This window comes from Muntiacus reevesi, chromosome 6, assembly GCF_963930625.1.
Source record: "Muntiacus reevesi chromosome 6, mMunRee1.1, whole genome shotgun sequence".
In the NCBI taxonomy this organism is placed as follows: domain Eukaryota; kingdom Metazoa; phylum Chordata; class Mammalia; order Artiodactyla; family Cervidae; genus Muntiacus; species Muntiacus reevesi.
Genome location: NC_089254.1, coordinates 46,515,066 through 46,542,684, shown reverse-complemented (window position 1 = coordinate 46,542,684; position 27,619 = coordinate 46,515,066). Strand labels below are relative to the sequence as shown.

At 41.2% G+C, this 27,619-nt stretch overlaps 1 protein-coding gene across 1 annotated transcript in view; it reads left to right on the top strand.

The window, feature by feature from the left end:
- The window catches only part of LAMB1 (laminin subunit beta 1), a 74,426-nt gene extending 51,383 nt beyond the window's left edge, over positions 1-23,043 (top strand). Inside the window, exons 25-34 of the mRNA XM_065939916.1 lie at positions 8,411-8,780; positions 11,484-11,668; positions 12,574-12,815; positions 14,935-15,138; positions 15,695-15,839; positions 17,545-17,752; positions 17,965-18,106; positions 20,454-20,630; positions 22,414-22,573; positions 22,741-23,043. Coding sequence (XP_065795988.1) covers positions 8,411-8,780; positions 11,484-11,668; positions 12,574-12,815; positions 14,935-15,138; positions 15,695-15,839; positions 17,545-17,752; positions 17,965-18,106; positions 20,454-20,630; positions 22,414-22,573; positions 22,741-22,877 — 1,970 coding nt within the window. The 3' untranslated portion in view covers positions 22,878-23,043. The remainder of the gene's footprint in view (positions 1-8,410; positions 8,781-11,483; positions 11,669-12,573; positions 12,816-14,934; positions 15,139-15,694; positions 15,840-17,544; positions 17,753-17,964; positions 18,107-20,453; positions 20,631-22,413; positions 22,574-22,740) is intronic.
- The last annotated feature ends 4,576 nt before the right edge of the window (positions 23,044-27,619 follow it).

Below are 27,619 nucleotides of genomic sequence, written 5' to 3'. Positions count from 1 at the left end.
CCCCCCAAACAGTATTTGGGGGTAAGCTTCCTTGTCGGCACAAGCAGAGCTAAACGTCCGGGTAAGATGGTTTGAGCCCAGCGAAACAAGCAGATGGTGCTGACAGTTAAAGCCCTCAACTCTCACTCCCCACCAGCGGGAACTCGGAGGCTAAGGCCCTCGAACCCTCGTGGGCAACAAAGGAGCTGGTGACAGGAGCACCACATGTGTTAAATCCCCAGATCCTCCCTTAGGCTTGTGACTAACTAGGACTTTGAGGGAAGGCTTGATGTTTTCTTAAGAACAAGATATTGCTACAGTCATGTGAATCAGAAGGATTGCTTAATTTTTATGCTGTTGCAATATTTTACCTGCCAGGTTATTTTTCAGATTTTAAATGAAAAGCATTCTTGGAGAAGATTTTAGTAGACTGTTCCTGTACTGTTTTCCTCCTCTTTCTTTCCTACTTGAGTTTTCTTCTTTATGTTTTAAGTTTATAGCTATGGATAAATACCTTCTGTACTTTCTCACTTGCTCTTTGATATATTTTCTTCAGTATACGTATGAAAATCTGGGTCCCTGCTAGACACTACATTTTTTAAAAATCTCTTTTTTAGACTGAACTGTAGTGAAAAATAATATAGATTTTCAGGTTAGCAGTTCATTCAGAATCTTCTGTTGAAAGTCACAAATCTAGAAACTGCGTGTTGTTTCCGAGTCAGCTCATATGTTCCTTAACAGTCCAAAGACTCAAGCAGTAGACAGGACCAGAACCGATGGCCTGTGATTTGTTTCTTTCATTCACTGTGTAGCCAGAAGGGTCTGCGCCAGCATCTTAGATGAGACGAAATGTTTGCTACACAGAGGGGATGACGAGCGCTGTGTCGATATACAGATGTACTCATATACGTATTCTTCAGTCCCTGATGTTGGTTCTTAATGGAATCTGATTTTCTCACTTCCTTTAGAAGGTCCATGACATTCAGTGGACCACTTGCTCTAGGAGGTCCCTTGCAAGTAAAGTCCTGCTTAAAATCTGGTTTCTTCAGGACTCTCACCACTATTTTGTTAAATTTCTCAATCTTATACTGCCCCAGGGGCTTGATTTTCTCCAGATAATGGTTCTATCATTGCTTATAGCCTGATTCTGTCAGCATGTGTCATTGGCAAAATAGCTTTGACTGCCAAAGCTTTCTGACCTTTTGCTCCATCTAAGCTTTGTTAGCATGAAAAGCCTGTTTCCCAGAGTCAGAGTCAATCAGAGAATTGTTCACTTAACACTCAGAACTTTACCCCTTACCCTTTTATCTTTAAACTTTCACCTCTAAATCTGCCAGAGAAATTGTGGCTTATAAGCACAGTATCAACTTGTTTAGGTCAAAAGTGAGATCATGTTTTAGAAACTTTGCAAGGAGAGAAATTCATGGCATTGACGTTCGCCAACTTCTTTTGTTTGTTTTACGCAGAGGAAAGGTCAGCCTGTTACATAAGAAACTGGGGACCCAAATGCTTTTGACACCCCATGAAGGAAGTTCATAACTGACAAGGCACCTGGAAAGGACAAGAATTGACTGCAGCCAGCAGTGAGGGAGTCCTGGCCAGCCACGGGCCCTGTGCACACAGGATGGCTGTCGAGCAGGACCAGAATAATCTGATGAGGGCAGGGACAAGAATGCAGGAGCAGATCAAGTTCAGGAGCACAATCACCAGTGGAAATGGGAGGGCAAGAGTTTGAAGGGACAGGGTCCAGCAACCAGCGGAAACACAAGTAGGTGTTATCTGAAATTAGATTGAACTATGGGGAATGAAAATGTGAACAGTCTTCTCAAATTAGGTCACTCACTGCCCAGGAGTGAATTTCAAATCTTTCGGTTGAACAAGGCACAAGTTCAGACTTTCTGGAGCCACCTCGCTAACAATATGCTTATAGAAAGACTTAAGTCATAGCTAAGCATTCTCCTTATGGAAAAAAATGGAGTTATGTCAAAGACGAACGAGCCGAGGCTCCAGCTCGTGAATTGTTGAATGTTCCCATTGTCCGGGCGGGTTGGGGCTCTTGGCCGACAGTGCCGAGTCTGAACAAGCCCATCACTGTGCTGGATGGAGAGGAGCTCGCCCACCCAGTCCTGAACGTGCCCAACAAAAAGCTCGGCCCAGAGCTCTGCCCCATGCCCTGGGGAGTCAAAGGGTCACAGGAGGAATCTTCTGTTGACTGGCAGACCGCAGAGGCAAGGCCTCTGGCTCTTGGGAAAGGCCAGGCTGATTGGAAATATGGGCCATAGGTGAGAGGCTCTGGCTGTTTTTTTCATCCTGCTTGTTTCTCATTTCCAGTAGTTTTTGGTAGAAAATCGAAGTACATTTTTGCTCAGACATAATTTGTTTTCTTAATGCTTGTCATCTTTTCTCAGGCTGGGATCCCTTTATAATCACCCACCTTTTTTGCTTTATTTCCAGGGTGGCTCAGGAAGTCAGATTTAATTTGACTCTTTAGAGAATTGCAGATATGCTTGTCAGTAGAGGGAAGGCTTGTCCATAGCCAGGTACCAGGTCCAGCTCACAGCCCCCTTCAGTGAAGTCTAACTGGAGCACAGCCACGCCCCAGTTTGTCCATGTTGTCCGGCTCCCTTTCTGCTGCAGTGCCAGTGTTGAGGAGTTACGATGGAGCCTTTTATAGAAAACGTTCACCAACTCCTGGGCCAGATAGCCAGCTCATTTCTGCAGGTGAATTCTATTCTCCAACTTCCGTTTCAAAACTTCCGTTTAAAATCATACTACTGAGGCTGAAAAAAAAAGATGTGGGACTGACTGGACTGGAGGAGGTTAGAGAATTTACAGAAAAAGAAAACCACATTTCAGAGATTAGAAAGTACTGAAATTTCGCTTAGAGTAAAATAGAAATGCCGAAGTAAAGCAAGAATTAAGCTTTGGTGTGAGAGCACGTCTCTGGGGATCTGTTGAGGCAGGTTCATGACAAAAATGAGTAAAGCCTGTCCCCTGATGTGAGGAGGGCACTCTCTTGGTCCCCAGGCAGCTTCACGTTTGAAAAGGAAAGGTGCGGGGACCACACAGGCCTGAGTGACTTCCCAGGGTGCCCGGTGGGGAGTGGACACTGGCGGAGAGCCGCGCCCTGAGCAGGGCGCCTCGCAGGCTCTGCGGGAGCAGCACGCGAAGCAGCAGGACGGCAGGAAACGAGAGGGGCTGAACACTGCAGGCGGCAGCGGGGGACGCCAGGTGGGGCTGGAGCCCCCGGCAGGCGTCACAGGAACTGTCTTCTTGGAGAGACGGAGGAGACTCAGTATCAGATTCCAGCAGATGATGGGAAGCCCTTGAGATGGACTTTCTTCAGTGGGCAGAGGAGGTCTGCAGACAAGAAGGGAAGGATACGAAGAAAGCAGAAAGTGACACCTGCTAAGAAAGAGGCACGTGGGCTGTTTCCCATTCTGCTGTTTCCTTGCTGACATTTTCCTCCAGATCTCAGAGTCTGTAAAATGGGTACACTATTTTTCATCGATCTACCTCTTAGAGAGCATGTTTTATTAATTTTTTAGTTAAAGTATCATTGCTGTACAATAGTATATAAGTTACAGGTGTCCAATATAGTGATTAACAATTTTTAAAGGTTATACTCCATTTATAGTTTTTTTTGTAAATAGTGGCTATATTCCCTGTGTTGTACAATATATCCTTGTAGCTTATTTTATGTACTTATTTATTTGGCTGCGTCGGGTCTTAGTGGTGGCAGTCTTCTTCGTTGTGCCATGTGGAGTCTTCTGTTGCGGCATGTGGGCCTTCCAGCTGTGGCATGGTCTCTGGTTGCTCCGGTTCTGTAGTTGCAGTGCGTGGGTTCCAGAGCCGGCTCAGTAGGTGTAACACACAGGCTCAGTTGCCCTGCAGCCTATGGAATCTTAGTTCCCCAACCAGGGATTGAACCCGTGTCCCCTGCCTTGCAAGCTGGATTCTTCACCACTGGACCACCAGGGAATCCCTCCTTGTAGCTTATGTTATACTTAATAGTTTGTACCTCTTGTTTTAAATGAGGAGAAAACTTAGTAAAAATAGAGATGACCCACTGCCCACATAACCAAGAATATATTTATATATGAAGGTGGAATTCTCATGGCTCATTAAAATGATGATGGTCTCATTTTTAGAATGCTGTTCTTCATCTTCATGATTTGTTCATCTTAAAAATCAGGCAACAACTTTCACAATATATATTCCTTTCCAAGAGAAAGTTTTTGGTCCTCTACCTAATAATGCCATTCTTCAAAGCCACACTGAGTTGCAGGTCCCCTGGACTCCTATCCCTTCCTCTAAAGAGAGGAGAAAACACACTGGCCCTGTCGGAGACAACCAGTACAATTACTTGATAAATTTCCCCAGTCCCAGTGAATGTGAGGTTGGAGAGTCCCCTTCACAGCTTTACTGTCTGTAAAGTTTTAAACTGTCAGGTGAGAACCAACTCTTAGTGGGTATTTTTTACAAGGTTATAAGTTTGGGCATTTTAGTACTTGCCTCCAAGGTGACCCCATCAGAGAAGCAGTTCTGGAAGCTTAATAAAAGAAGGAAGCACTTGTCCACTGGCACTGTAACAGTTTCCCAGCTTCAGTTTGAAATGAAAACCTGATGCGTTTTTAGGTAGTTAGACTTTTTTAGTGATGAACTGCAATCCAGCCATCTATGAAATTTGACTCTGCTTTTCAAATGGAGGAAAGGAATGTGGTCGGCAAATGGGTCCTGGTCTCTGGAGGTGCCAGAGCTCTGCCCGCCCTCTGGGACACTGGTCTTGAGGGGCAGGGTCCAGAGATCAGCTGGGATGAGAATTAGGTAGATTTTGGGAAAAGAACGTGACCACTTTTTTCACATTATGTAATTATTTGTCAAATATGCCTTCCATTGCTAACCTTTCTGTTGAAGTGACTTGTTGGAGGGCACAGTTTTAGACTTCTGCTATTGTCTCATTAGCAATATGCTTGTGGAAAGACTTAAGTCATAGCTAAGTATTCTCCTTATGAGAAAACACATAGTTATGTGAAAGACAAGGAAAGTCTTAATGAGAGGCCACTTGCCTTTTAAGTCCCACAGTTAGGGACCAATATTTTCCCCCTCAAAGAGGCCATGACAGAATGAGAGCAAGACATACCTATTCCAATGACATAAATGAACAATTGTTAGAGAAATTAAAAATAAACTCAACATGTGCAAACATCCCTTGCCCCCAGCATGAATTCAGTGAAAACCTCTTTAGGACTGTACCTTTGCATTCTCTTCGGGAAAGAAAGATTTCCTAAGCAAACTAAAAGCGTATGTACCATCTGGCATGGTTGTCCCCAGCCTAAGCATAGCAGTAAAACAGTACAGATCTGCGGTTTCCCTGGTGGTCCAGTGGTTAGGTTTCTCTGCTTCCAATGCAGGGGGCGTGGGTTCAATCCCTGGTCAGGGAACTAAGATCCTACATCCTATAGTGTGGCCAAAAAAAAAAAAAGTAGGACAGATCTGCTGGGCCACATGAGGCCCCACACAGGGCTACCCACTGGGGCCTGCAGGACAGTAGCGACTGACAGTCTCATTCATTTCAAATGGCCTCATGAAGGCCCTCTGCTTACACAAGTCCTTAGGTCCATTCATCAGCTTACATTGGTGAACTTGAAGGTCATGATTGCTCCACTCCCACACACACACACTCATACACTTAGCATGCAAAAGGAAGGTGAACAGCTGGGAAGATAACATGGTCAGTACTTCTCAAAATGGGGTGTAGTGACCCTCAGCATCAGTGTCTCCTGGCAACTACTAGAAATACAAATTCTCAGGCCCCAGTGATTCCAGATCTGGGGGAAGAGACGGGGGGAATGTGTTAGCTGAGCCCTTTACGTGATTCTGATGCCTGCTAGAGTTTGAGAGGCTAGGACTTAGATGACCTGGGTGACTTACAGCTTTTTGGAAGATGACTAAATTCTATGAGATGATATGGAAGTCCGTTCCCGAAGGCTAAACAACATAGACCTTCAGATTCAAGCATTAGCTGAGTTCTTCCCAGTCTCTCTGTAGAAACTGATGGAGGCAGTGGTTTTCCCAAGTCTTTACCCCTTTGTTTGCAGGGGCGGGGGTGTCATTAGGTATTCCACTAGAAAAAGACCTCAGTCTAATGAGTTTGGGATATGACTGGGTAAAAAAAAAAAAGATGTGGAACAAGATTTTTTTTTTTGAACAAGATTTTTAATACAGAACTCTTCTGAGTCTTTAACATGCTATTTGTTTTTGAATTTTCAAAAAGAGAACGTAGAATTTCCCAAACCCACTTGATCGCAGACCTCTCATTTCATGCTGAAAGCAATCCTAAGAGTGGATAGGTATAATTATTATCCCTTATAGACATGGAAAGCATAACTCAGTTTTTGTCCCACCCAGGGTCGAGTAGCCAGGTGTGGGGAAGGGAGGATTCACCAGCAGGCAGCCTGAGTTTATTACAATACTGCGCCACTCAAACCTGGCATTTGAGATCGTGGATTGTAGTTGGCAGACAGAGGCCAGGAAAAGCTCAAGCAACAATACAAAGCAGGGTGTGAGTAGAAAAAAATGGTCCAGGCCACAGACACGTCTTTCTGGCTTTGGAGGATAGAGTATTTTGTTTCTCAGGACCATCTATGAAACTGATTCCGGAAAATGTTTTATTTCAAAGTCTTTTGGAGACAATACTATTGACTCAGGAAGGATTTTTTTTGTTTTTAATCGAAATATAGTTGATTTTCCAATGTTGTATTAGTTTCAGGTGTACAGCACAGTGATTCAGTTACATGTGTATTTCCTACTATGCATTATTACAAAATACTGTATAGTGCTCTGTGCTATGTAGCAGGTCCTTGTTGGTTATCTATTTCATACATAGCAGTGCTGCAGTGAACATCGTTGTGCTTTGCCACAATTCACATTGAGTCCTAGGAAGATTATTTTCTTTTGTAGGGGTGTGTTGATGTCTTTTGTGTGCCTGTATCAAAAGTGAGGGTAGAGCCTTGTTTGGCAAAGACAGTTGAACTCCAGCTTGAGAGTTAACCCTGTACAGAGAGCTGAGAATGGAAAGATGGTTAAAGGTGTACCTCTGCCCTTGGAATCCACAATCTACTTAGGGAAATAGGATCTTTGTTCTTATTTTTATCCCCACCTTTTCCCAGAAGGGGCTTAAGGCCAGGGATAAGAGGGGGGTGTGTGTGCATGCTCAGTTGCGTCCAAGTCTTTGCAATCCATAGACTGAGGTCCGCCAGGCTCCTCTGGTATTTTCCAGGCAAGAATACTGGAGCAGGTTGCCATCTCTGGATCTTCACGACCCATGGATCAAACCCGAGTCTCTCAGTTTCCTACATGAGCAGACAGGTTCTTTACCCGTAGCGCCACCTGCAGGCCTTTTGTTATTCAAACACGAAACAAACGCAAATGTCACTTGTTGATAGAAAACCAAGTTAGTCACCCGAGCTTTGGGACTCTGAGCCAGGGTTCAATGGCACAGGCATCGTGGTAAGTAATCTCAGCCACGGTCCACTGACCAAGAACACAGATTCCCTCTTGTACCATTTGGTTCTGCCTCAGATGCCAACCCTACTGGACCAGTGAGGTTGGGACTAAATGGCTCCCAAGGCCTTTGCACTTCAGATGTTTTACGAGTCTGTGCTCCTAGTGCTGGGGGTGGTTATCACAATGGCAGGCACCCACAAGTTAGATGATACTTAATTGAAAGCCTTTTAACCAGACACTTAAAATTCCTGAGACTTCTTTCTCATTTAGTTTTCTCTTTATCAACCTTACTGCATTTCATCAACCATTCACTGTTCTGTGACCAGGTAGAGGGAGGTTGGTAAGTTGCTTGCTCATTATTGCTCTATCTTATGCCAGAAGCCTCACATCTTCAGGGTGTCACCTAACAGACCCTGTCCTGTCCTGACAGGATCTACAGACAGGTCAAAAAAAGGGGAGCAGAGGCAAGACAGAGCTTAAAAGCACAGACTCTGGAGCTGCAAAGTGCTGAGTTAGACTCCTGGCTTGGCCACTTCCTTGCTGCAAGCCTTGGCAGTCACGTAATCTCTCCAGACCTCAGTTTTCACATCTATAAAACTGATAACTGTAACACTTGGATCCCAGAGGGTTATTGTGAGGATTAAGTGAGATGATGCATGTAAACCGTTTGTACAGAGGCAGGTACAATGATGCACAATGGTGTCCACTTAAAGAAACATTTATTATCACTAAGATTGTTAAGCAGCGGTGAGCCAGGGTTGAGGTACCGCGTGTTGTGGGGGACCGGCTGCAGTCTCTGTGAGGGTCACTGGTAAACTGGCCATTTACAGACCTTCCTGTTGTAACAGTGGCTGAGGGCTCTAACTGCCTAGTGGCTGCTTGGGCTCTAGGGGCTCAGCCAGCATTGCTGTCTCCCTTCCAGCCTGTGACTGCGACCCCAGGGGCATCGAGACACCGCAGTGTGACCAGTCCACTGGCCAGTGTGTGTGTGTGGAGGGCGTGGAGGGCCCACGCTGTGACGCGTGCACCCGGGGCTACTCGGGCGTCTTCCCCGACTGCACACCCTGCCACCAATGCTTCGCTCTCTGGGACGTGATCATCGCTGAGCTGGCCAACAGGACCCAGAGGTTCCTGGAGAAAGCCAAGGCCTTGAAGATCAGTGGTGTGATTGGGCCATACCGGGAGACTGTGGACTCGGTGGAGAAGAAAGTCAACGAGATCAGGGACATCCTGGCCCAGAGCCCAGCTGCCGAACCACTGAAGAACATCGGGAATCTCTTTGAGGAAGCAGAGTAAGTAGTTGATAAGCCAGAGAAACAGCTCACGATGTTGTTTCAACTTGATGAATCAACAGCGCGGTGCTTCCATCAGGAGGGGTGGTCAGTGCTGTGAGTGAAAACAGATGCTGGGCATTCATTTTCTGGCAGTCACTGCTCTGCGCTTGGGGGCAAGTGGATGCTGGCGCATCACTGGGCCCAGAGTTGCAGAGACTGCAGTGCAGAATGTGTGCACGTTATATTCAGCACTTTTCTCTGCAAACAATAATTTTGGGTAATAGAATGTCTCTGGATCCAGAGACAAAGGATCCATAAGAGTCATAGCTGGGTTACTTGCTAGGCTTGTGAACTAAAATGACTCACACACTTCCAAGCCTCCCTTCTCACCTGCAGCGGAGGGGAGGATACTCTTTAGTTTTCCCTTACAGAGTAACAAAAGGATTGATCTATGACATGGTAATGTAATTGCAGAAAACATTATAAGTTGTTGTCATATGTTTTGCTACTTCCAGGGAAATTCCATTACCACAAGTAAGACTCCTATTTCTAGGTTATTTCTACTGCTCAGCTGTTGGTCCACTAGAGCTATGCTTCTTTCATCCAATTTTAGCAGATTCCCTATGATGAAAATTCCTCTTCTTAGTCCTTCTCTGGGTAATCATATCTCTGATTGGAGAGTGTGTATTTTTCCAGTGAAAGCAGAGAGAATTGAGCTGAGTGATGCTGAAATGAGATGATTTTTCTCTCATTTCTCCCAGTTATCTTTCCTGTTCTCAAACATTCCAACTCCCTTTGCCAGAAGGACCCCCAAAACAGCAAAAAACATCTAGGCTAAAGGACAAAACAGGAAAGGATATGGAGCATTTGTGCTTCTCCAAATGCTATGGGTTTTTATTATAGACTTCCCATTTGGCAGGAGCAAGGGGGTTGTTTCATGGCTAAATCCTTTACATTCAGGCAATAGTACATCATGCCAGAACTACAGGAGCATTTTTGTGTGATGGGACTTTAATCAGCATCTCTAAAAAGTCAGATGGACTTTTCATTCACCTCCATACTGTGTATGAGAAGCAGGAAGCTAACAGCTGACATTAGCTAAAATGCCTTGTAGGAGGTCCTTCCTACAACTTCTAGATTTAAAGTAACTGGTCCCTTGACTGCAAGCCTCAGATCTTGTGCCCAAGATCATGTGGTTGATCAGGGTGTTAGGAGATGTCTGATGTGAGGTGATAATGCATTTAATAAGGAATTTTACCTCATTAAAAAAGACCACAGTACAGCTCAGCCTTCTTACATTTAGCGATAACAAGCCTTAAAAGGCCCTGGTCTGAGTGCAACCCCACTTAAGAAATGATTTCTTGGCCTTGGTGTCATGCACCTTAAGGGAGAACAAACAACTCTGGTATCCTTCGGGAGCCTGCCAGAAGAGCGATTACATTCCTCCAACAGCTCTGGTTCTACCTTCGCTCTTCATCTAAATCAAACAGATTGTAATCATCTCAGGAAAACTAATTTCATTAATCTTTTTCAACACAGTATCCAAGGATGCATGTTTTAGGATCCCGAGTGGCATTATTTAAAAATCTACAATGTAAGGCTTGATTTTTTTAATTATAACATTGTACGAGACCTGAGGAGAAGTAAAAGCCTTCTGGGAATCAGCAGATTAATGAAAGCAAAGCACTGGAAAAAAAGAAACTAGCCTCAGGTTAGGGAAAAAAGCCCTCGGGTTTACAAAATGTAATTTAACCCACAAATCCTTTTAAGCACTTTTCTTTTGAGTTGGGTCATGGTATTATCTCAGCCTTAAATATCATTTTTCGAATCGCCCCCCAACCTTTCAGCATCTCTACATTTTCCCAGTTTTTTATATGATTATATCCCTGAGAAGACAATTACACTCCATTAGGTGATACCCAGAGCTGAGGTCTTCTTGATTTGTACTTTCTTTGTGATATGTACACACATGCACACTGTATATGGGAGTAATTTACAAATAGATGCCTAAAGTACAGCTTTGGAGACAGGAAGATACAGAACAAAGGCAGTTGGGTTTGCATTCCAAACGAAATATTGTGCAAACTAAATGGTTATCATATTCCATCCTCAGTGATGTGGCTTTCTTTCTCAGGAAAAATGAAAGGGTTGCTTTGTTGGTGGAAGGTGGCTCCTTTGATGGGACTTTGTCTGAAGGGGGGTGTGTATGAAAAGCTTCTTTGCCTTGTTTCCAGTCTTCCTGGTGGCCATGGGGCTTTCTTTCTGCATGTCTCTTCTTGAAGGAGATCCCTGAGGTTCAGATAGGAGTATTTTTGGCAGGTGGCTGAGAGCCATAATTCTACACTAGAGTCACTTATGTCTTTTGAGTTTGTGGAATTGTATGGGCTTGCAGCTACTTATGTTACAGAGTGGGACGCATGCTCTGGAAATGTACTCATGTTACATCAGATATTCAGGATCCCTCAAACAGCCCATCTGTCACAACACAGCTGAGTGGAACTGCTGTGTTTTCCTTCAAAGCATTGAAGAAAAATCATTAGCTTTAACATAATTTCTTAATGATGATTAAAACCAGTACTTGAAGATGAACTGTTACAAACTACTGAATCGGTTTGAAATTACAGAGTAATGGATACAGTATTAGTGGAAAATGTAAAGATGAGACTTCATGTTTTCCCTTTAGTTTCTTGCCCTTAAGTTCGTTTACCCTTCTCTTCACAGGAAACTAACTAAAGATGTCACAGAAAAGATGGCACAAGTAGAAGTGGATCTGTCTGACACAGCTATGCAAAATAACAGCACAGCCAGACAATTAGATGCTCTACAGGCAGAAGCAGAAAGTCTAGATAACACAGTGAAAGAGCTTGCTGAACAGTTGGAATTTATCAAAAATTCAGATATTCGGGGTGAGCATTTTTTTAATGCAAATACTTAATCCTGGACAATGGATTTTACTATCTGTCTAATCTTTAAATGGAGCACTTGCAGAAGAAAAGTAAGTGCTTTGTAATAATTTTAAAGCTATTCCTCATTGAGTCTCTGGCACAGAAGAGGATTAAAGTCTTCATTTTATCAATGTGGGATGTGGGCACAGAAGGGATTGCATGGAGTGGGCAGTGGTCTTTGTGTTAGAATGGCATTGATTTCCTGATATTTTTTTTTTTTCCATTTAGTGGTTTACCACCTTGGTATGACTTGAAAAGGGGCTCTTATAAAAAGTTAAGAAATCAGGTTGATACTTCTGCAAATTGTTTTATATTCAAGAATGTTACGTGACCAGGAAATCACATTTGCAAGCCACTTATTGATATCATAGGCCATATTATATAGGACCCTCTCCCCCCAAAGCAAAAGAAAGTAAAAATATGTCAGATCACTCTATGCATCCTGTTTTATGCATGATTGCTTTTCTTTTTTTTTTAGCTATTTCCTTAAAGCCAAAACATGTCAGGCTGTTTTATGTATAAACATTAGCCATTTGAGTGGATATAAATAGTTAAATGAGAAAAGGGAAAACTCATCTGGACATGTAATCTACAAGTTGCCTCGCACCAGCTATTTAGAAAGAACTGGATGCTTGCCTGTGTAGGATCAAAATCTTCATGATTGACTTAATTTTTTAATCCAGATGTTTGGCATCTTCCAGAGCCACAGTTAGGTGCCAATGGAACAAAGTATATTCATTGATCATGAGAAGAAAGTTGTATTTCTTTAAGCTTTGAATTTGAATTTTAAAACAAAACCATATGGTCAATTTGGGGAGACTGGGTACAAGGGGATTAACTGTGGGCAATTTGATCTCATGCTCTAGGCGCCTTGGACAGCATTACCAAGTATTTCCAGATGTCTCTAGAGGCCGAGGAACATGTGAATGCTTCCACCACAAATGCCAACGGCACAGTGGAGCAGTCGGCCCTCACTAGAGAGAGGGTGGAAGATTTGATGTTGGAGCAAGAATCGCAGTTCAGAGAGAAACAGGAGGAGCAGGCCCGCCTTCTGGATGAACTGGCAGGCAAACTACAGAGTCTTGACCTTTCAGCTGCTGCCGAAATGGTAAGGTTTGAGAGTTTGGCCCGAAGGCTGCCATGCTACAAGAGAAAAAATACAGTCTTTAACACTGTCCACTTTGCAGATGAGTCAGCAGGAGGGAAACCGGTCTCTGGCCCAGTCTGGGGTATCCGTGACCAAGCCAGATTAAAAACAGCAGCATGTGAGTTTCCACCTTCCTCTCTTGCAGCAGCTTCTCTAGGATACAACCAAAGAATCAGGACTACTCTCCCATGCTGCTGAATTGACTCACTTCTTATCTAATGTGGACATTTTTTTTTTTTACTTTGTTCTGACTTGAAGTGCAAATTGCATCCCAGTGAAGCAATTCAGAATCATTTCTTGGAGAGACTTCCTAAAAACAAAAAGGGGGGAGCTAAAGAGTTTTTTTCATAGATAGGTATTAATTAAAATGTTCCTTTGTCCTAGTAACTTTACCTAGTTAAGATTAACCTGAGACCAGCCTAGAAAGTAAATTCATTTCCTAGAAGCTTTTAAAAAATAACTCTGGAGTCAAATGAAACTGAGTAGTGAGTTTAATGGAAATCAGGCAGAAAGCCAAAAAAAAAAAATCCAAACCAAGTTTTTCTTCCTCTTGCTCCCTTATTTTTCATAGAATACTCATCTGAGAGAAGCTGCAGGGTGTTGTTTATATAGGGTGTTGTTTAGTTTTTCTAACTAAAACTAGTCATCACAGATTTCTCCAAACTAAAACGAAAAGCAGCTAAGGATGCTAGAGGATGTCTGCTTTGCAGCAGGGGGCGTCTTGGGAATAGGTGGCCTGCGGGCAGGTTCCTCTGGCTATTAAGAACGGGAGCCCTGTCCTGTGCCTGCTTTCCATCAGATGAGTGGCCAAGAAACTTGCCACCTTCTTCCCCATCTCTCATTGTATGTGCTTGTTAATAACCTTGTGAAAACTCCCTTTTTAGGTTCTACACCACCACTTTTTGTGTACAAAGATTTTTATTCCTTCGTGTTTTTCAAGTACGTTCGGTTCTGTCTTTGTGTATATTTAGTTAGACTGATGATGTTTTTTTCCAGGCCTGCCAGGCTGATGAAATAAAACAGATCTTCTAGGGTGTTAGAATGTTTTTAGAAAGTATCCCCGAGGTCTTAAGCCTTCTTGATTAAGGCTTGTCTTCTTGTATAGCATGCAGAATAAACTTTATTTTCTGAAAATTTTTATGTGCTATAAACCAGATACATGAGAGTATTATTTTAAGAGATAATAGGATAATTATCACAGAACTATTTAGTTAGAGAGTAGACTATATTTTGAAAAAATGACTCTTTTACTTCTTAAAAGAAGTACTTGCTTTGTTTGGGAGTATTCTGTTAACTATTTTTCACTGTAGTATAGCTTTCCCCTCTTTTCAACATGAGCCTTTTCCACAAAATAGCTCTAAACACAGTTTGTCTTCCTGCTCAGCCTTTTCCGTCATATAGCAAACCTGTAATTTATCAATTTGCCATATATATTCTACAACCAAGACTTTGGAAGTTTCTGGCAGGTGAGAAAGGAGTCTTTCTCACCCTCTCCCATGTGGAATGTTCCCCACTTCTCCTGCTAAAAATCCCACCAACCCACTCTCCTTTCCCAGCTATAATCCTCAGTAATCTTCATCTGCTTTCCTTCTTACTTGATCTGACCTATTTTTGGCTGTTTTCCCTAGAGTTATCTTTCTAACTAGACATAAAGTTACTGAAAGGCCTGATTATGGGTCTTTTATATCACCCTTTTTACCAGAACAGTTAACAGGCTGCTAGGTCTAAAGAAGGTTCTCGATACCATTTTTTCTTTTGGTAAATTCAATGTTAGGAGAAAGGGGATGGATTCTTTGGCTTCATATCAGCAGGCTTCAGCGTGATGGAGCAAAGCCCCTAAGTGTGGTATTAGGGCAGATGATTCGGACAGCACTGATGCAGTGTTAAGTCACTGTTTCCTTGGAAGGAAACAAGCTGGCTCATCCCTAAGCTGTTTGCTCCTCTCGATCCTAAAACACTTTCCCAAGCACCCTTGCCGAGGACCACCTACACACTCTCTTGGGCCACCCAGGCCCTGCACAGCTGTTAGCCACCTCGGACTCACTCTGCACCCTGCGCTTGTGTCTTGGCTTTGCTGCAGACGTGTGGAACGCCTCCGGGGGCCTCCTGTTCCGAGACTGAATGTGGCGGCCCAAACTGCAGAACTGACGAAGGAGAAAAGAAGTGTGGCGGGCCTGGCTGTGGTGGGCTGGTCACTGTTGCACACAGCGCCTGGCAGAAAGCCATGGACTTTGACCGGGATGTCCTGAGTGCCCTGGCTGAGGTGGAACAGCTCTCCAAGATGGTAATTCAGTGGATGGCCTATTTTTGTTTGCTTTCAGTTATGGAGGACCTGAAAAGGAGAAATCAATCTCAAATGTTGACTAATAAGAAAAGGCAAAAGTTGTGAGATCAGGGAGATGAGGTTTTATTCAGAAGTGGGCTAAGAATTCTCATTATGATAATTTGAAATATCCATGTTAATAACCATGGGTCCAGGGTTATGAATACATCCAGCTTTTATTTCAATTGAGCCTTTATTCTTCTGAAGTGACATGAAGTATTAACTTCATGTTAACGAAAGTATGTATGTTGGTACCTGAGAAAAAGACTAAAGAACATCTTAAAAGGTCAAAAAACTGGGGGAAAAAATTGTATATGCTAGCCCTAGCTATGTAAGACCGCTGTATAGGAATTGATATACCGATTACTTTGTCTGCAAAGTAGTATGATTGAATGGGAGACGTTTCTAAAATCCACGATTCCAAATACTTAAGTCTTTCATCATCATTTTCTGGACCATTTATAGTATTCTTGTCTGAGTGACATTGTTCCATGAGTATTTTATTCCCCATATGTAGGTCTCTGAAGCAAAACTGAGGGCTGATGAAGCAAAACAGAATGCTCAAGATGTTCTGTTGAAAACCAATGCTACCAAAGAAAAAGTGGACAGGAGCAATGAGGATCTGAGAAATCTGATCAAGCAAATCAGGAACTTTTTGACCCGTAAGGAAGTTTTTCATTTTACTTTTAGACATTTCTTCCTATCTAGGAATATAAAACAACTTTCTAAGAGTGTTGGAGAGGCCATAATTCAAATCTGCAGTTTTGATAGAATCAACTTCTTGCAGGGAATAAAATACTTCCAAATTTTAAAGTATTTCCATATTAAATATTTTAATTTCTTAACATTTATGTACCTATATGTAAATACTCTCTAATTTATGCACATATAAGACATACTTGATGTGATACCCAAGTAGTAAGTCAAGAAGTCAGACATGTACTATGAGATTTGAATTTGGAACTTGTGTTAAGGTTTGAACCTTAACTATAAAGATTTTTTTTTTGCATTGTCCCCAAAGCTTTGTAATCCTATTGTTTTCAGGATATTTTATTTATGGTTAGATAGCTCTATACCTTAAGCATTCTGTACAGAAATAGATTCTGGAATCCATGCATTTCTCATCTTTCTGCTCTGTCATTTTATTTTTTTCCCCCCAAATATTTTTTTATTCTTGCTTACATTTGTGTTTCCAATTGTGAATAAAAAATGCTTAGAAAGTGATTACAAAACATCGTGAACCAGATGTGAGGCGTGGGCTCGCCTTCTCTGCCTGAGATGACACGGGGCCTGGCGTCTGGGCCTGGGTCGGCCTGCCCGGGCTCAGTCGGGCTTCTCACTTTCAGAATCTGGCATGGGCACAGGAAGGGCTGAGGCAGCTCCAGGAATGATCACGGTGGGTACAGCGCTGGGTACCAGGGCCAGACATGGCATCCCCGTTGCTGTTCGAGATGTGTTCATTTTAGACACAAAAACACAAAGACGCTGAAAGTAAAGGATGGAGGAGAGGAGATCAGGATGGCAGAGTAGGAAGATGATGCTGAGAGGGTAACAGGCAGGAAGGCCAGGGGTCTCCAAACAGTCAGTGCTCTGTCATTTTAATTAAGCGTTATCAACTCTTCTTAGCCTCGTTCCTCCTTGTTACAAGGTGGCTGCCAAAGCTCCACAAAGACACAATAATAGCTAATGGAAAAAGAGACCACCTATTTCTTTATTGTATAATTTTTAAATAGAGGAAATCTTTCCCAGAAGTCTTTCTTTCAGTTTAAAAAAAAAAAGCTTAAAAATCAATTACATAATTAGAATTTAAACTGGTATTTTTTCATCTCTTTTCACACTTGACATTTGAAACTCCTTGAAGACAACTGTACTGACTCTTGCTTCTCTGACTGGATTCTCTAATTTCCTGAATCCAGATAATTTATTAGTGATTTCAATACTTATATCTGCATTTATAGCAGTAGTCTTTCAACTGAAAGTTTTCATTGCCTTTTGGGATCAAGTTCCAGCTTTTTACCTTTGCCTGTAGAGTCTTCTACAACCTGAACTGTTCACTTCACTCAACTTCCACATAACATGCTCTGCCCATCCTGTCTCTCCATCTAGAGATGTTCTTTCTTCTCTCAAACCCCTCATCCTTCAACACCCTCCAGAATATTCCGACAACCCCAGCTTGTCACCAACTCCAGTAGTATGCGTTGTCTGCATTACTTTTCCTGTGTGTAGGTCTTATCTCCCCAACTCAAATTAAAAACCCTTAAATAGGAAGTACCTTTGCTTGGTATAACCCCACCAGGCTGAACACACAGTAGTAGATGACCAATATGGTTGAAAGAGTGAACCATATTTGCTTTTTACTTTTAACAGAAGATAGTGCTGATCTAGACAGCATCGAAGCAGTTGCTAACGAAGTCTTGAAAATGGAAATGCCTAGCACTCCACAGCAGTTACAGAACTTGACAGAAGATATCCGTGAACGAGTTGAAAGCCTCTCTCAAGTGGAGGTTATTCTACAGCAAAGTGCAGCTGACATTGCCAGAGCTGAGATGTTGTTAGAAGAAGCTCAAAAAGCCAGGTATCTGAACACAGTATTATATGCCAGTTAGCGGAGCTCATTTTCTGTATTTAGCATGGAGTAGTCTTTTCTTTCATCAGTGACATTTCTCACTGAGTGACCGGTGTGAGTCTCTCTGCATCACTTCAGCAAAGCTGGTCTTTAAAAAAGACCAAGTACTTTTTTCTTGTTCACATGTACCAATAATATATCACCTTGTTCTTTTTACTCAGCAAAAGTGCAACAGATGTTAAAGTCACTGCAGACATGGTAAGGGAAGCCCTGGAAGAAGCAGAAAAGGCCCAGATTGCAGCAGAGAAGGCAATTAAACAAGCAGACGAAGACATCCAGGGAACCCAGAACCTGCTCACTTCCGTAAGAGACTGCAGTCACTGTTGTGTATGGGAGAAAATACACTTACACATACACTTGTCAGAAAAGCACATCTGACAGTTACCTATGAAAATTCTTACAGCTGAACATCAAAGGAGTCCTTTAATATATATGAACTACTCACTTAGCACAGATGCTAAAAGTCTTGTTTTCTAGGGGAAAAAAGGAGCCTGAAAACAAACATTAAACCTCCTTTCATTTGCATCCCCACAAAAAGCCTTAAGAAAGATAATAAGAGTTTCCAGTTCCTTCAAGGAATAAGATTCTATTTAGTATGAAACATATTATTAATTAATATTCAGTTTTAGAACATCTCCAGATGGATAGACAGGATGGGCAGAGCAAGCTTTTGCAGCCCAAAAGCAACTACATAGTTAAGACTAGATTTATGAGGTGATCATTCACAAAAACTTTACTACAGTTTTGAAAACCACTGGAAAGCCAAAATATCTACTTCTAACACCTAATTTTAGATGAACCTGATAGAGCTCTTACTTCCCAGATGGCTCTCTGGTAAAGAATCCACCTACCAATACAGGAAACATGGATTCGATTCCTGGGTCAGGAATATCCTCTGGAGAATGAAATGGCAATCCACTCCAGTATTCTTGCCTAGAAAATCCCATGGACAGAAGAGCCTGGTGGGCAACAGTCCATGGGGTTGCAAATGAGTCAGACATGACTTAGCAACTAAATAATAGAGCTCTTACAGATAGTCTGTTTTATGCAGAATGCATGGGAAACTTACACGCAAAATACCCTTAGGGCCTACCAAATATTAAAGACATTCACTAAAAAAAGAATTATTCACATGGATTTAGTGCTCTAGTCTAAAAACTTAAAACTCTGAAATTAGACGCTTACTTGCTGCCAACCCCTCTTCTCAAAACAACAACCTGGGAGATGGTTTTTCAATCTGCTTTCCCTACCATTAGTTACTATAAGCCCATCTTCCTCTATTCCATTACTCTCAGTAAAATGAAGCCAGACAGTTCCTTAGTTTTGAGTATATATATAAGGCTCTTTCTTCGTGCTACTTAATCAAGTTTAGAAAAATTATATTTTCCCACCAGACTATGTTCTAACCCTTTGCTTTATCTCTAGGTTTTTCAATTTTGTCAGTGTGCTGTTAACATATAAATGAACTTTAAGTGACTTAAAAAATGACTATTTTGAAAAGCAAAATGGAAACTATTAATCAAACTGTAGGTGAGATATTTGGCTTGATGATGCAATTTATTTAAAGATGAAACCTTGGAGGGTAGGAAGTGTTTCAGGTAAACGTAAGAAAGAGAACCCCTAAACCATACTAATGAAAGCTTGACAGAAACTATTCACTTACTTACTCTAAGAGTTATCTTCTAAGAATAACTACTCCCTAAGAGTTGTCTTCTAACTAATGGGTGAACTCTCAGATCAAGAATCATTTGGTTTGAAATAGTTACAACTTTGAGCATATGTGTATACTGATCCATTAGTTATAACATTATTATTCAGAGTTATTCTACAGAATAGAACCATCCTTGAAGATCGTTTTTAAGAAAAACTAGGTCTCAGTGAAACTGGTTCTTCTGTCATGGGTCAGGCTTACTTTGGCTAGCTTTAAAGAAAAAAAAAAAATCAGTGTTTATTGATTATACTTTGAAAAGAGATCAAACATGGACCCTCCCAGTTGCCCAGATGAGATACTTTTTCCCTAAATAATTCTTGAGTATTTACAGCTTCCAGTTGTAACTTTCCCAGATCTATGCCACGTCACAATCCTATAGTAATTTTTCATAGTTTTACCATTCCTGGTTTCCAGGTCTTCATTAATTAGCTGAAAACACTCAAATTAACTTTGAAGGTGGCTCCCAAAGTGCTTTAATCTCCACTACTAGAACTTAACATTTACAGTTGACAGAAAAAAAACTAAAATTGACTGGAGGTTACGGTTTCCCCACCCACATTGACTTAGAAAGTTATGTGTGGCTATCCCTTTGCTCACATCAGCTTCCTTGTGAACACTGTTCAGCCAGAGTCTGGAGGTGTCCTTAAAATGCTTTCCTGACACATCAAACTGCCTGGGAGTGGTTCAGTAAGAAAAAATTTACATAAATTTCAGCCTAGACTGTCAGAAGTGCTGAAAGAATAAAATAGATATAGCAGAGACTATTTTGAAGTTGGGCACTTTATGTCAGCTTTCTTGAAACTTTTAGTGATTACTTCTGTTGTTCTAGAGCAATGGCTCAGCAGCCTTTTAAATCTTTCTCTACACTTGGATTCATAGCACTTGCTACCACTTCTTGAATTAATGGCCTGCTGAATATAATCCATTATATACTTTCAGATAGAGTCTGAAACAGCAGCTTCTGAGGAAACTTTGTTCAATGCCTCCCAGCGCATCAGCGAGCTAGAGAGGAATGTGGAAGAACTTAAGCGGAAAGCTGCCCAGAATTCTGGGGAGGCAGAATACATTGAAAAAGTAGTATACACTGTGAAACAAAGCGCAGAAGATGTTAAGAAGGTGAGTAAGGCTTTGTTACTGCACGGCTGTGTGCACAAGCGAGCAACTGTGCTCCTCCAGGCCTTCCTTGGAGTGGGCTTACCATGGTTATTCATCAAAGATGGAAAAGAATGGGAATGGATATGAATATATCCATACATGAGATGTAGGCCCTCAAATCCAAACTTGGATAAGGGTTTGGAAAAATGAAATTAATTTAAAAAGCATATTGAACTTGTATTTCAATTAGGAAGAGCTTTATGGCAAACAGTAAATTACCTGGCTATTTGAGAAATCTTTAAAAGCAGGGTAGAAAATGCTTAAAGAATCCCTAACAGACAACAGCTAGTAGAGAACCATATCTCACCTCTTCTGTGCTCATTTGGAATTAACCAGCTCTTCCTTCTCACTGGAAGGTACTATACTTTGCAGAGAAAAGTCTCAAGCCCCAATTTTTCACTAGAAGCCAAGTTATCACTGGAACACATTTAATTTTTAAATTTGTGTTAGTAAATATTTATCACTAAAGAAACCTTTTTAAACTTTTCAGGGGAGTATTGAAACTCTTAATGAACAGTGTAGGAAGCTATAAACTGAATGAAATCAAGACTTTTCCTAGAAGCTACTGTAGTGTTTAGGCATTACATACAGGTAACTTCCCTATACCCTGAGTTTGGGAAAGGGAAGACTAAGTTCACTGCCACCTCTTTTTCATGGTGGGCTAGTTTCCTGCAGGTCTAAGAACATAAATCAGCCAAGTAGTCATTTCACAGGACATTCTGCATAAATATTAAACTTGATTACAAATAAACAGTAAAACCTTGACAATGAAATTCTTCTATAAGTAGCTGCTGTTTGAACAGTGTTCCTAAAATCTTGCCCTTTTTGTTAAATCTGCCTTTTCCCTCTGGTTTCCTGGTATCAAGTCACTATCAACCCTGAATTAGCCAATGTTCCTTCCACTGTTTTCTGATGTCTAAATATTTGAATCTTGGCACACCTACCTTTGAGAAAATCTATTTCTCTAACTCTGCTTCCATGAATTTCTCCTACAACATCTCCAAAGAAACAACCAGTCCCCCAGGGACCTACAGCAACTCCACCATGTCTTTGACAATTTTCATTTAAAAAAAATCATGTCAGGAACAAAACTCGGTCATTTGTGGAGATATGGACGGACCCAGAGACTAATACAGAGAAAGAGAGAAAAAAAAAACAACATTGTACATTAACAGGTAGATGTGGAATCTGAAAAAATGGATATAGACAATCTTATTTACAAAGCAGAGAGACATAGATGTAGGGAAAAAATGTATGGATACCAAGGGGGAACAGGGAGTTGGGGGTGACATGACTTGGGAGACTGGGATTGACATGACATATATATACTGCTGATACTGTGTATAAAACAGGTAAGTAATGAGAACCTGATGTTAGCAAAGGGACCTCTACTCAGTGCTCTGTGATGACCTAAATGGAGAAAAACCCCAAAACCAGGGGATGCACACACACAGGTGATCCACTGTTGTACAGTAGAAACTACACGGTAAAGCAACTAGACTCCAGTCATAACTGAGAAATACACAAAATAAAAGTGAAAGTTATGTCAGGGTTGTATCTACACCATTTCAAGTTAATGTTTTCAGTTACTTACTATTGTGTAGCGTGATTGTGTACCTGTGGTGATGGCCTTTAATTCAGAAGGCTAGCTGTGCAAGTTAGCATCTACGTGATCTAAGGCCGCCACAATTATATTACTGACACCAACATTATTACCTTTTTCTACCAAAATGTGGAACTGCAGACTTTGGACAATGAACTTGATGAAAAGTACAAGAAAGTAGAAAACTTAATTGCCAAGAAAACCGAAGAGTCAGCAGATGCCAGAAGGAAAGCAGAAATGCTACAAAATGAAGCAAAAACACTTTTGGCTCAAGCAAACAGCAAACTGCAACTCCTGAAAGGTAGATTTTTTTTTTTAAACTTGTTATTTTCTTAGAGTTTATTTAAAAGGTAAAGTACCATTCATCTGTCTCAAGCACTTAGAGCCTTATAATAAAAGACGATCCATCTTTGATTTTGAGATCATCATAGTATAACTGCTCAGACCTTTTATTTTTATCTCCCACAGATTTAGAAAGAAAATATGAAGACAATCAAAAATATTTAGAAGATAAAGCTCAAGAATTAATAAGACTGGAAGGAGAAGTTCGTTCACTCCTAAAGGATATAAGCCAGAAAGTTGCTGTTTATAGTACCTGCTTGTAACAAAGGAGGGGGAGCTGTAAGTAAAAGATGGCAGAGGTGACCAAAGCAAAATCATTACCTTTTAAAAACTGACTTAATGATCTTCAAAATAAAACTCAACCTATTTAATGTTTTTAATCGCCACATTTTGTATGGACTTAAATAAAATACAAAGCTTTTATATAAATATATATTGAGTATATTTTTCCTGATTTAGTATTCATGAATTCCTTTAACAAAGAAGGCTATTTTCGCTGTAAAGATGCACTTATAAGCTCGCTGACCATCTCCATGGAGATGCTAATTTCTGTTATGTCTATAGACCAGTATCACTCCTCTGTTTGGGTCATATCCTCCACAAATCCACCCCCAAAATCACCTCCCAAGAAGGAAGTACCCTGAGCTACCTTCACCATTTCAATGGCTGGTCAGTTGATCCAAATCTACTATAAGTATTCCTTCCTCTAGAAAAGAGAAACAAAAAAGCAGCAACTTTTAGGGAAGTGTTGAAACTAGAAAGGCATGAAACTAGAAATCAAGCACAGAAAAAGCATCAATAAAAAAAACAATTGCATGCAGACTAAACAACATGCTACTAAAAAATCAATAGGTCAAAGAGGAAACCCGAAAGGAAATTTAAAACTACCGAGACAAATGACAATTAAAAAAAAAAAAAAAAACATACAAATCTATGGGATGCAATAAAAGCAGTTCGAGAAGTTCTTAGTGATACAGGCCTTCTTTAAGAAACAAGAAAAATCTCAAAAAAACATAACCCAACAAACAAAATCTAGTCAGCAGAAGGAAGGAGATAATATAAAGAAATCACTACTAATACCACAAATTTACATGGTGACAACTATGAAATATTAATAAAGGAAATTAAAGATGATTCAAAGAAATGGAAAAATATCCCAAGCTCTTGGATTGGGAGAATTAATGTTAAAATTGCAATACTCTCCAAAGCAATTTCAGATTTAATGTGATCTCTATCAAGATTTCCAAAGAATAGCAAGAAGAGATAAGAAAGCCTTCCTCAGTGATCAATGCAAAGAAATAGAAGAAAACAATGGAATGGGAAAGACTAGAGATCTCTTCAAGAAAATTAGAGATACCAAGGGAACATTTCATGCAAAGATGGGCACAATAAAGGACAGAAATGGTAGAGACCTAACAGAAGCAGAAGATATTAAGAAGAGGTGGCAGGAACACACAGAAGAACTATACAAAAAAGATCTTCATGACCCAGAAAATCACAATGGTGTGATCACTCACCTAGAGGCAGACATCCTGGAATGCAAAGTCAAGTGGGCCTTAGGAAACATCACTATGAACAAAGCTAGTGGAGGTGGTGGAATTCCAGTTGAGCTATTTCAAATATTAAAAGATGATGCTGTGAAAGTGCTGCACCCAATCTGGAAAACTGAGCAGTGGCCACAAGACTGGAAAAGTTCAGTTTTCATTCCAATCCCAAAGAAAGGCAATGTCAACAAATGCTCAAACTACTGCACAATTGTATTTATCTCACATGCTAGCAAAGTAATGCTCAAAATTCTCCAAACCAGGCTTCAACAGTACATGAGCCATGAACTTCCAGATGTTCAAGCTGGATTTAGAAAAGGCAGAGGAAGCAGAGATCAAATTGCAACATCCACTGGATCACAGAAAAAGCAAGAGAGTTCCAGAAAAACTTCTGCTTTATTGACTACACCCAAGCCTCTGACTGTGTTTATCACAACAAACTGTGGAAAATTCTTCAAGAGATGGGAATCCCAGGACCACCTGACCTGCCTCCTGAGAGATCTGCATGCAGGTCAAGAAGCAACAGTTAGAACTGGACATGGAACAACAGACTGGTTGCAAATCGGGAAAGGAGTACATCAAGGCTGTATACTGTCACCCTGCTTATTTAACCTATATGCAGAGTACATCATGAGAAATGCTGGGCTGGAGGAAGCACAAGCTGGAATCAAGATTGCTGGGAGAAATATCAATAACCTCAGATATGCAGATACCACCACCCGTATGGCAGAAAGTGAAGAACAACTAAAGAGCCTCTTGAAGAAAGTGAAAGAGGAGAGTGAAAAAGTTGGCTTAAACTTAATATGCAGAAAACTAAGACCATGGCATCCGGTCCCATCACTTCACGGCAAATAGATGGGGAAACAGTGGAAACAGTGACAGATTTTATTTTGGGGGGGCTCCAAATCACTGCAGATGTTGACTGCAACCATGAAATGAAAAGACACTTGCTCCTTGGAAGAAAAGTTATGACCAACCTAGACAGCATATTAAAAGTCACAGACATTACTTTGCCAACAAAGGTGCATCTAGTCAAAGCTATGGTTTTTCCAGTAGTCATGAAGGTGGATGTGAGAGTTGTACTATAAGAGTGCCAAAGAATTGATGCTTTTGAACTGTGGTGTTGGAGAAGATTCTTGACAGTCCCTTGGACTGCAAGGAGATCCAACCAGTCAATCCTAAAGGAAATCAGTCCTGAATATTCATTGGAAGGACTGATGCTGAAACTCCAATACTTTGGCTACCTGATGCAAAGAACTGACTTATCTGAAAAGACCCAAGATGCTGGGAAAGATTGAAGGCGGGAGGAGAAGGGGACAGCAGAGGATGAGATGGTTGGATGGCATCACCAACTCAATGGACATGAGTTTGAGTAAAATCTGGGAGTTGGTGATGGACAGGGGGGCCTGGCTTGCTGCAGTTCATGGGGTTGCAAAGAATCAGACACAACTGAGTGACTGAACTGAGTTATCAAGTTACCTATGCCATTTTTCACAGAACTAGAACAAATCCTAAAATGTATATGGAATCAAAAAGACCCAGAATTGCCAAAGCAATCCTGAGGAAAAAGAAAAAAATCTGGAGTTATAACCCTCCCAGACTTCAGACAATGCTACAAAGACACTACTATAGTAGTCAAAAAGGTATGGTATTGGTACAAAGACATATGGATCAATGGAACAGAATAGAATCCAGAAATACACATACACACCTACCACCAACTTTTGACAAAGGAGGCAAGAATATACAATGAGAAAAAGACAGTCTCTTCAGCAAGTGGTGTTGGGACAGCCACATATAAATCAATGAAGTTAGCACACATCCTCACACCATACACAGAAATAAAATGGCTAAAATGAAATAATGCCATTTGCAGTAATATGGATGAATCTAGAGATTATCATACTAAGTGAAGTAAGTTATAAAGAGAAACAAATACCATATGATTATCATTTACATAGGATGAGACGGTTACAGAAGATGAGATAGATAGCCCATAGATAACCCACTGGACATGAATCTGAGCAAACTCCGAGAGACTGGAAGACAGAGGAGCCTGGGGTGCTGCAATGTATGGTACAGCAGAGAGTCAGACATGACTTAGCAGCTCAACCACCACCACCACTTACATGTGGAATCTAAAATAGGATACAAATCAGCATATATATGAAACAGAGATAAAGGGGAGACATGGCTGCCACAGCAGAGGGGGTGTAGGGAGGAAAGGAATGAGAATTTGAGATTAGCCAAGGCAAACTATATTATATGAAACAGAGATAAAGGGGAGACATGGCTGCCACAGCAGAGGGGGTGTAGGGAGGAAAGGAATGGGAATTTGAGATTAGCCAAGGCAAACTATTATATATGAAACAGAGATAAAGGGGAGACATGGCTGCCACAGCAGAGGGGGTGTAGGGAGGAAAGGAATGGGAATTTGAGATTAGCCAAGGCAAACTATTATATATAATATATATTATATATATATTAGCCAGGCCCCCCTGTCCATCACCAACTCCCAGATTTTACTCAAACTCATGTCCATTGAGTTGGTGATGCCATCCAACCATCTCATCCTCTGCTGTCCCCTTCTCCTCCCGCCTTCAATCTTTCCCAGCATCTTGGGTCTTTTCAGATAAGTCAGTTCTTTGCATCAGGTAGCCAAAGTATTGGAGTTTCAGCATCAGGCAAACTATTATATACAAGGTCCAACTGTATAGCACAGGGACCTACACTCACGATCCTCTGACAAGTCATAATGGAAAATATATATAGGTATAACTGAGTCACTTTGCTGTACAGAAGAAATTAATACAAATTGTAAATCAACTATACTCCAATAAAATTTTTAAAAGCCAGAGAGCTGCCACCTACAACAGGGCTAGGGTTGCTGAGGGGAATGTTTAAATTGAGCCAACATTTAGGGACACTGCTTATGCCAAGTGGACGGGGCTACTTAAAAGTACAGAAGGATGCTGTCATTTCTCAGATCTTACATTGTATTTTATTTAATTTCACAATCCGGTAACAATCAGTTATTCCACAGGACAAAGAAGATACATGGAACACAACTATCCAGCCTTTGTCAACCTCACAGCTGACTTGGCTGGAAACCGGCCAGGCCCTAGGTCACTCTCACACCCTCTCCTTAGAGCAAGGTTATTCCATGTTCCACTTAACCACCACCCACACATCTAACACAGCTGCATTTGAAGCTGGGCCCAAACAAGTTATGGTTATGTAAACAGCTTTAATTTCAACAATAAGGCAACTTTCTTCTGGTTCCAGGCATTTATTTGTCACTCTTATTTAGGTAGAAATCCTAATCACTAACAAAGTGGTTGTACCTCCTCATCTACTAGAGCATCTAAATCTTTTTCCCCCTTGATTATAAGCATTTTACTTACAATTAAGTAGAAGTAGAAATCTTCACTACTCCTCATTCCTTTTGAGCCAAACAACTA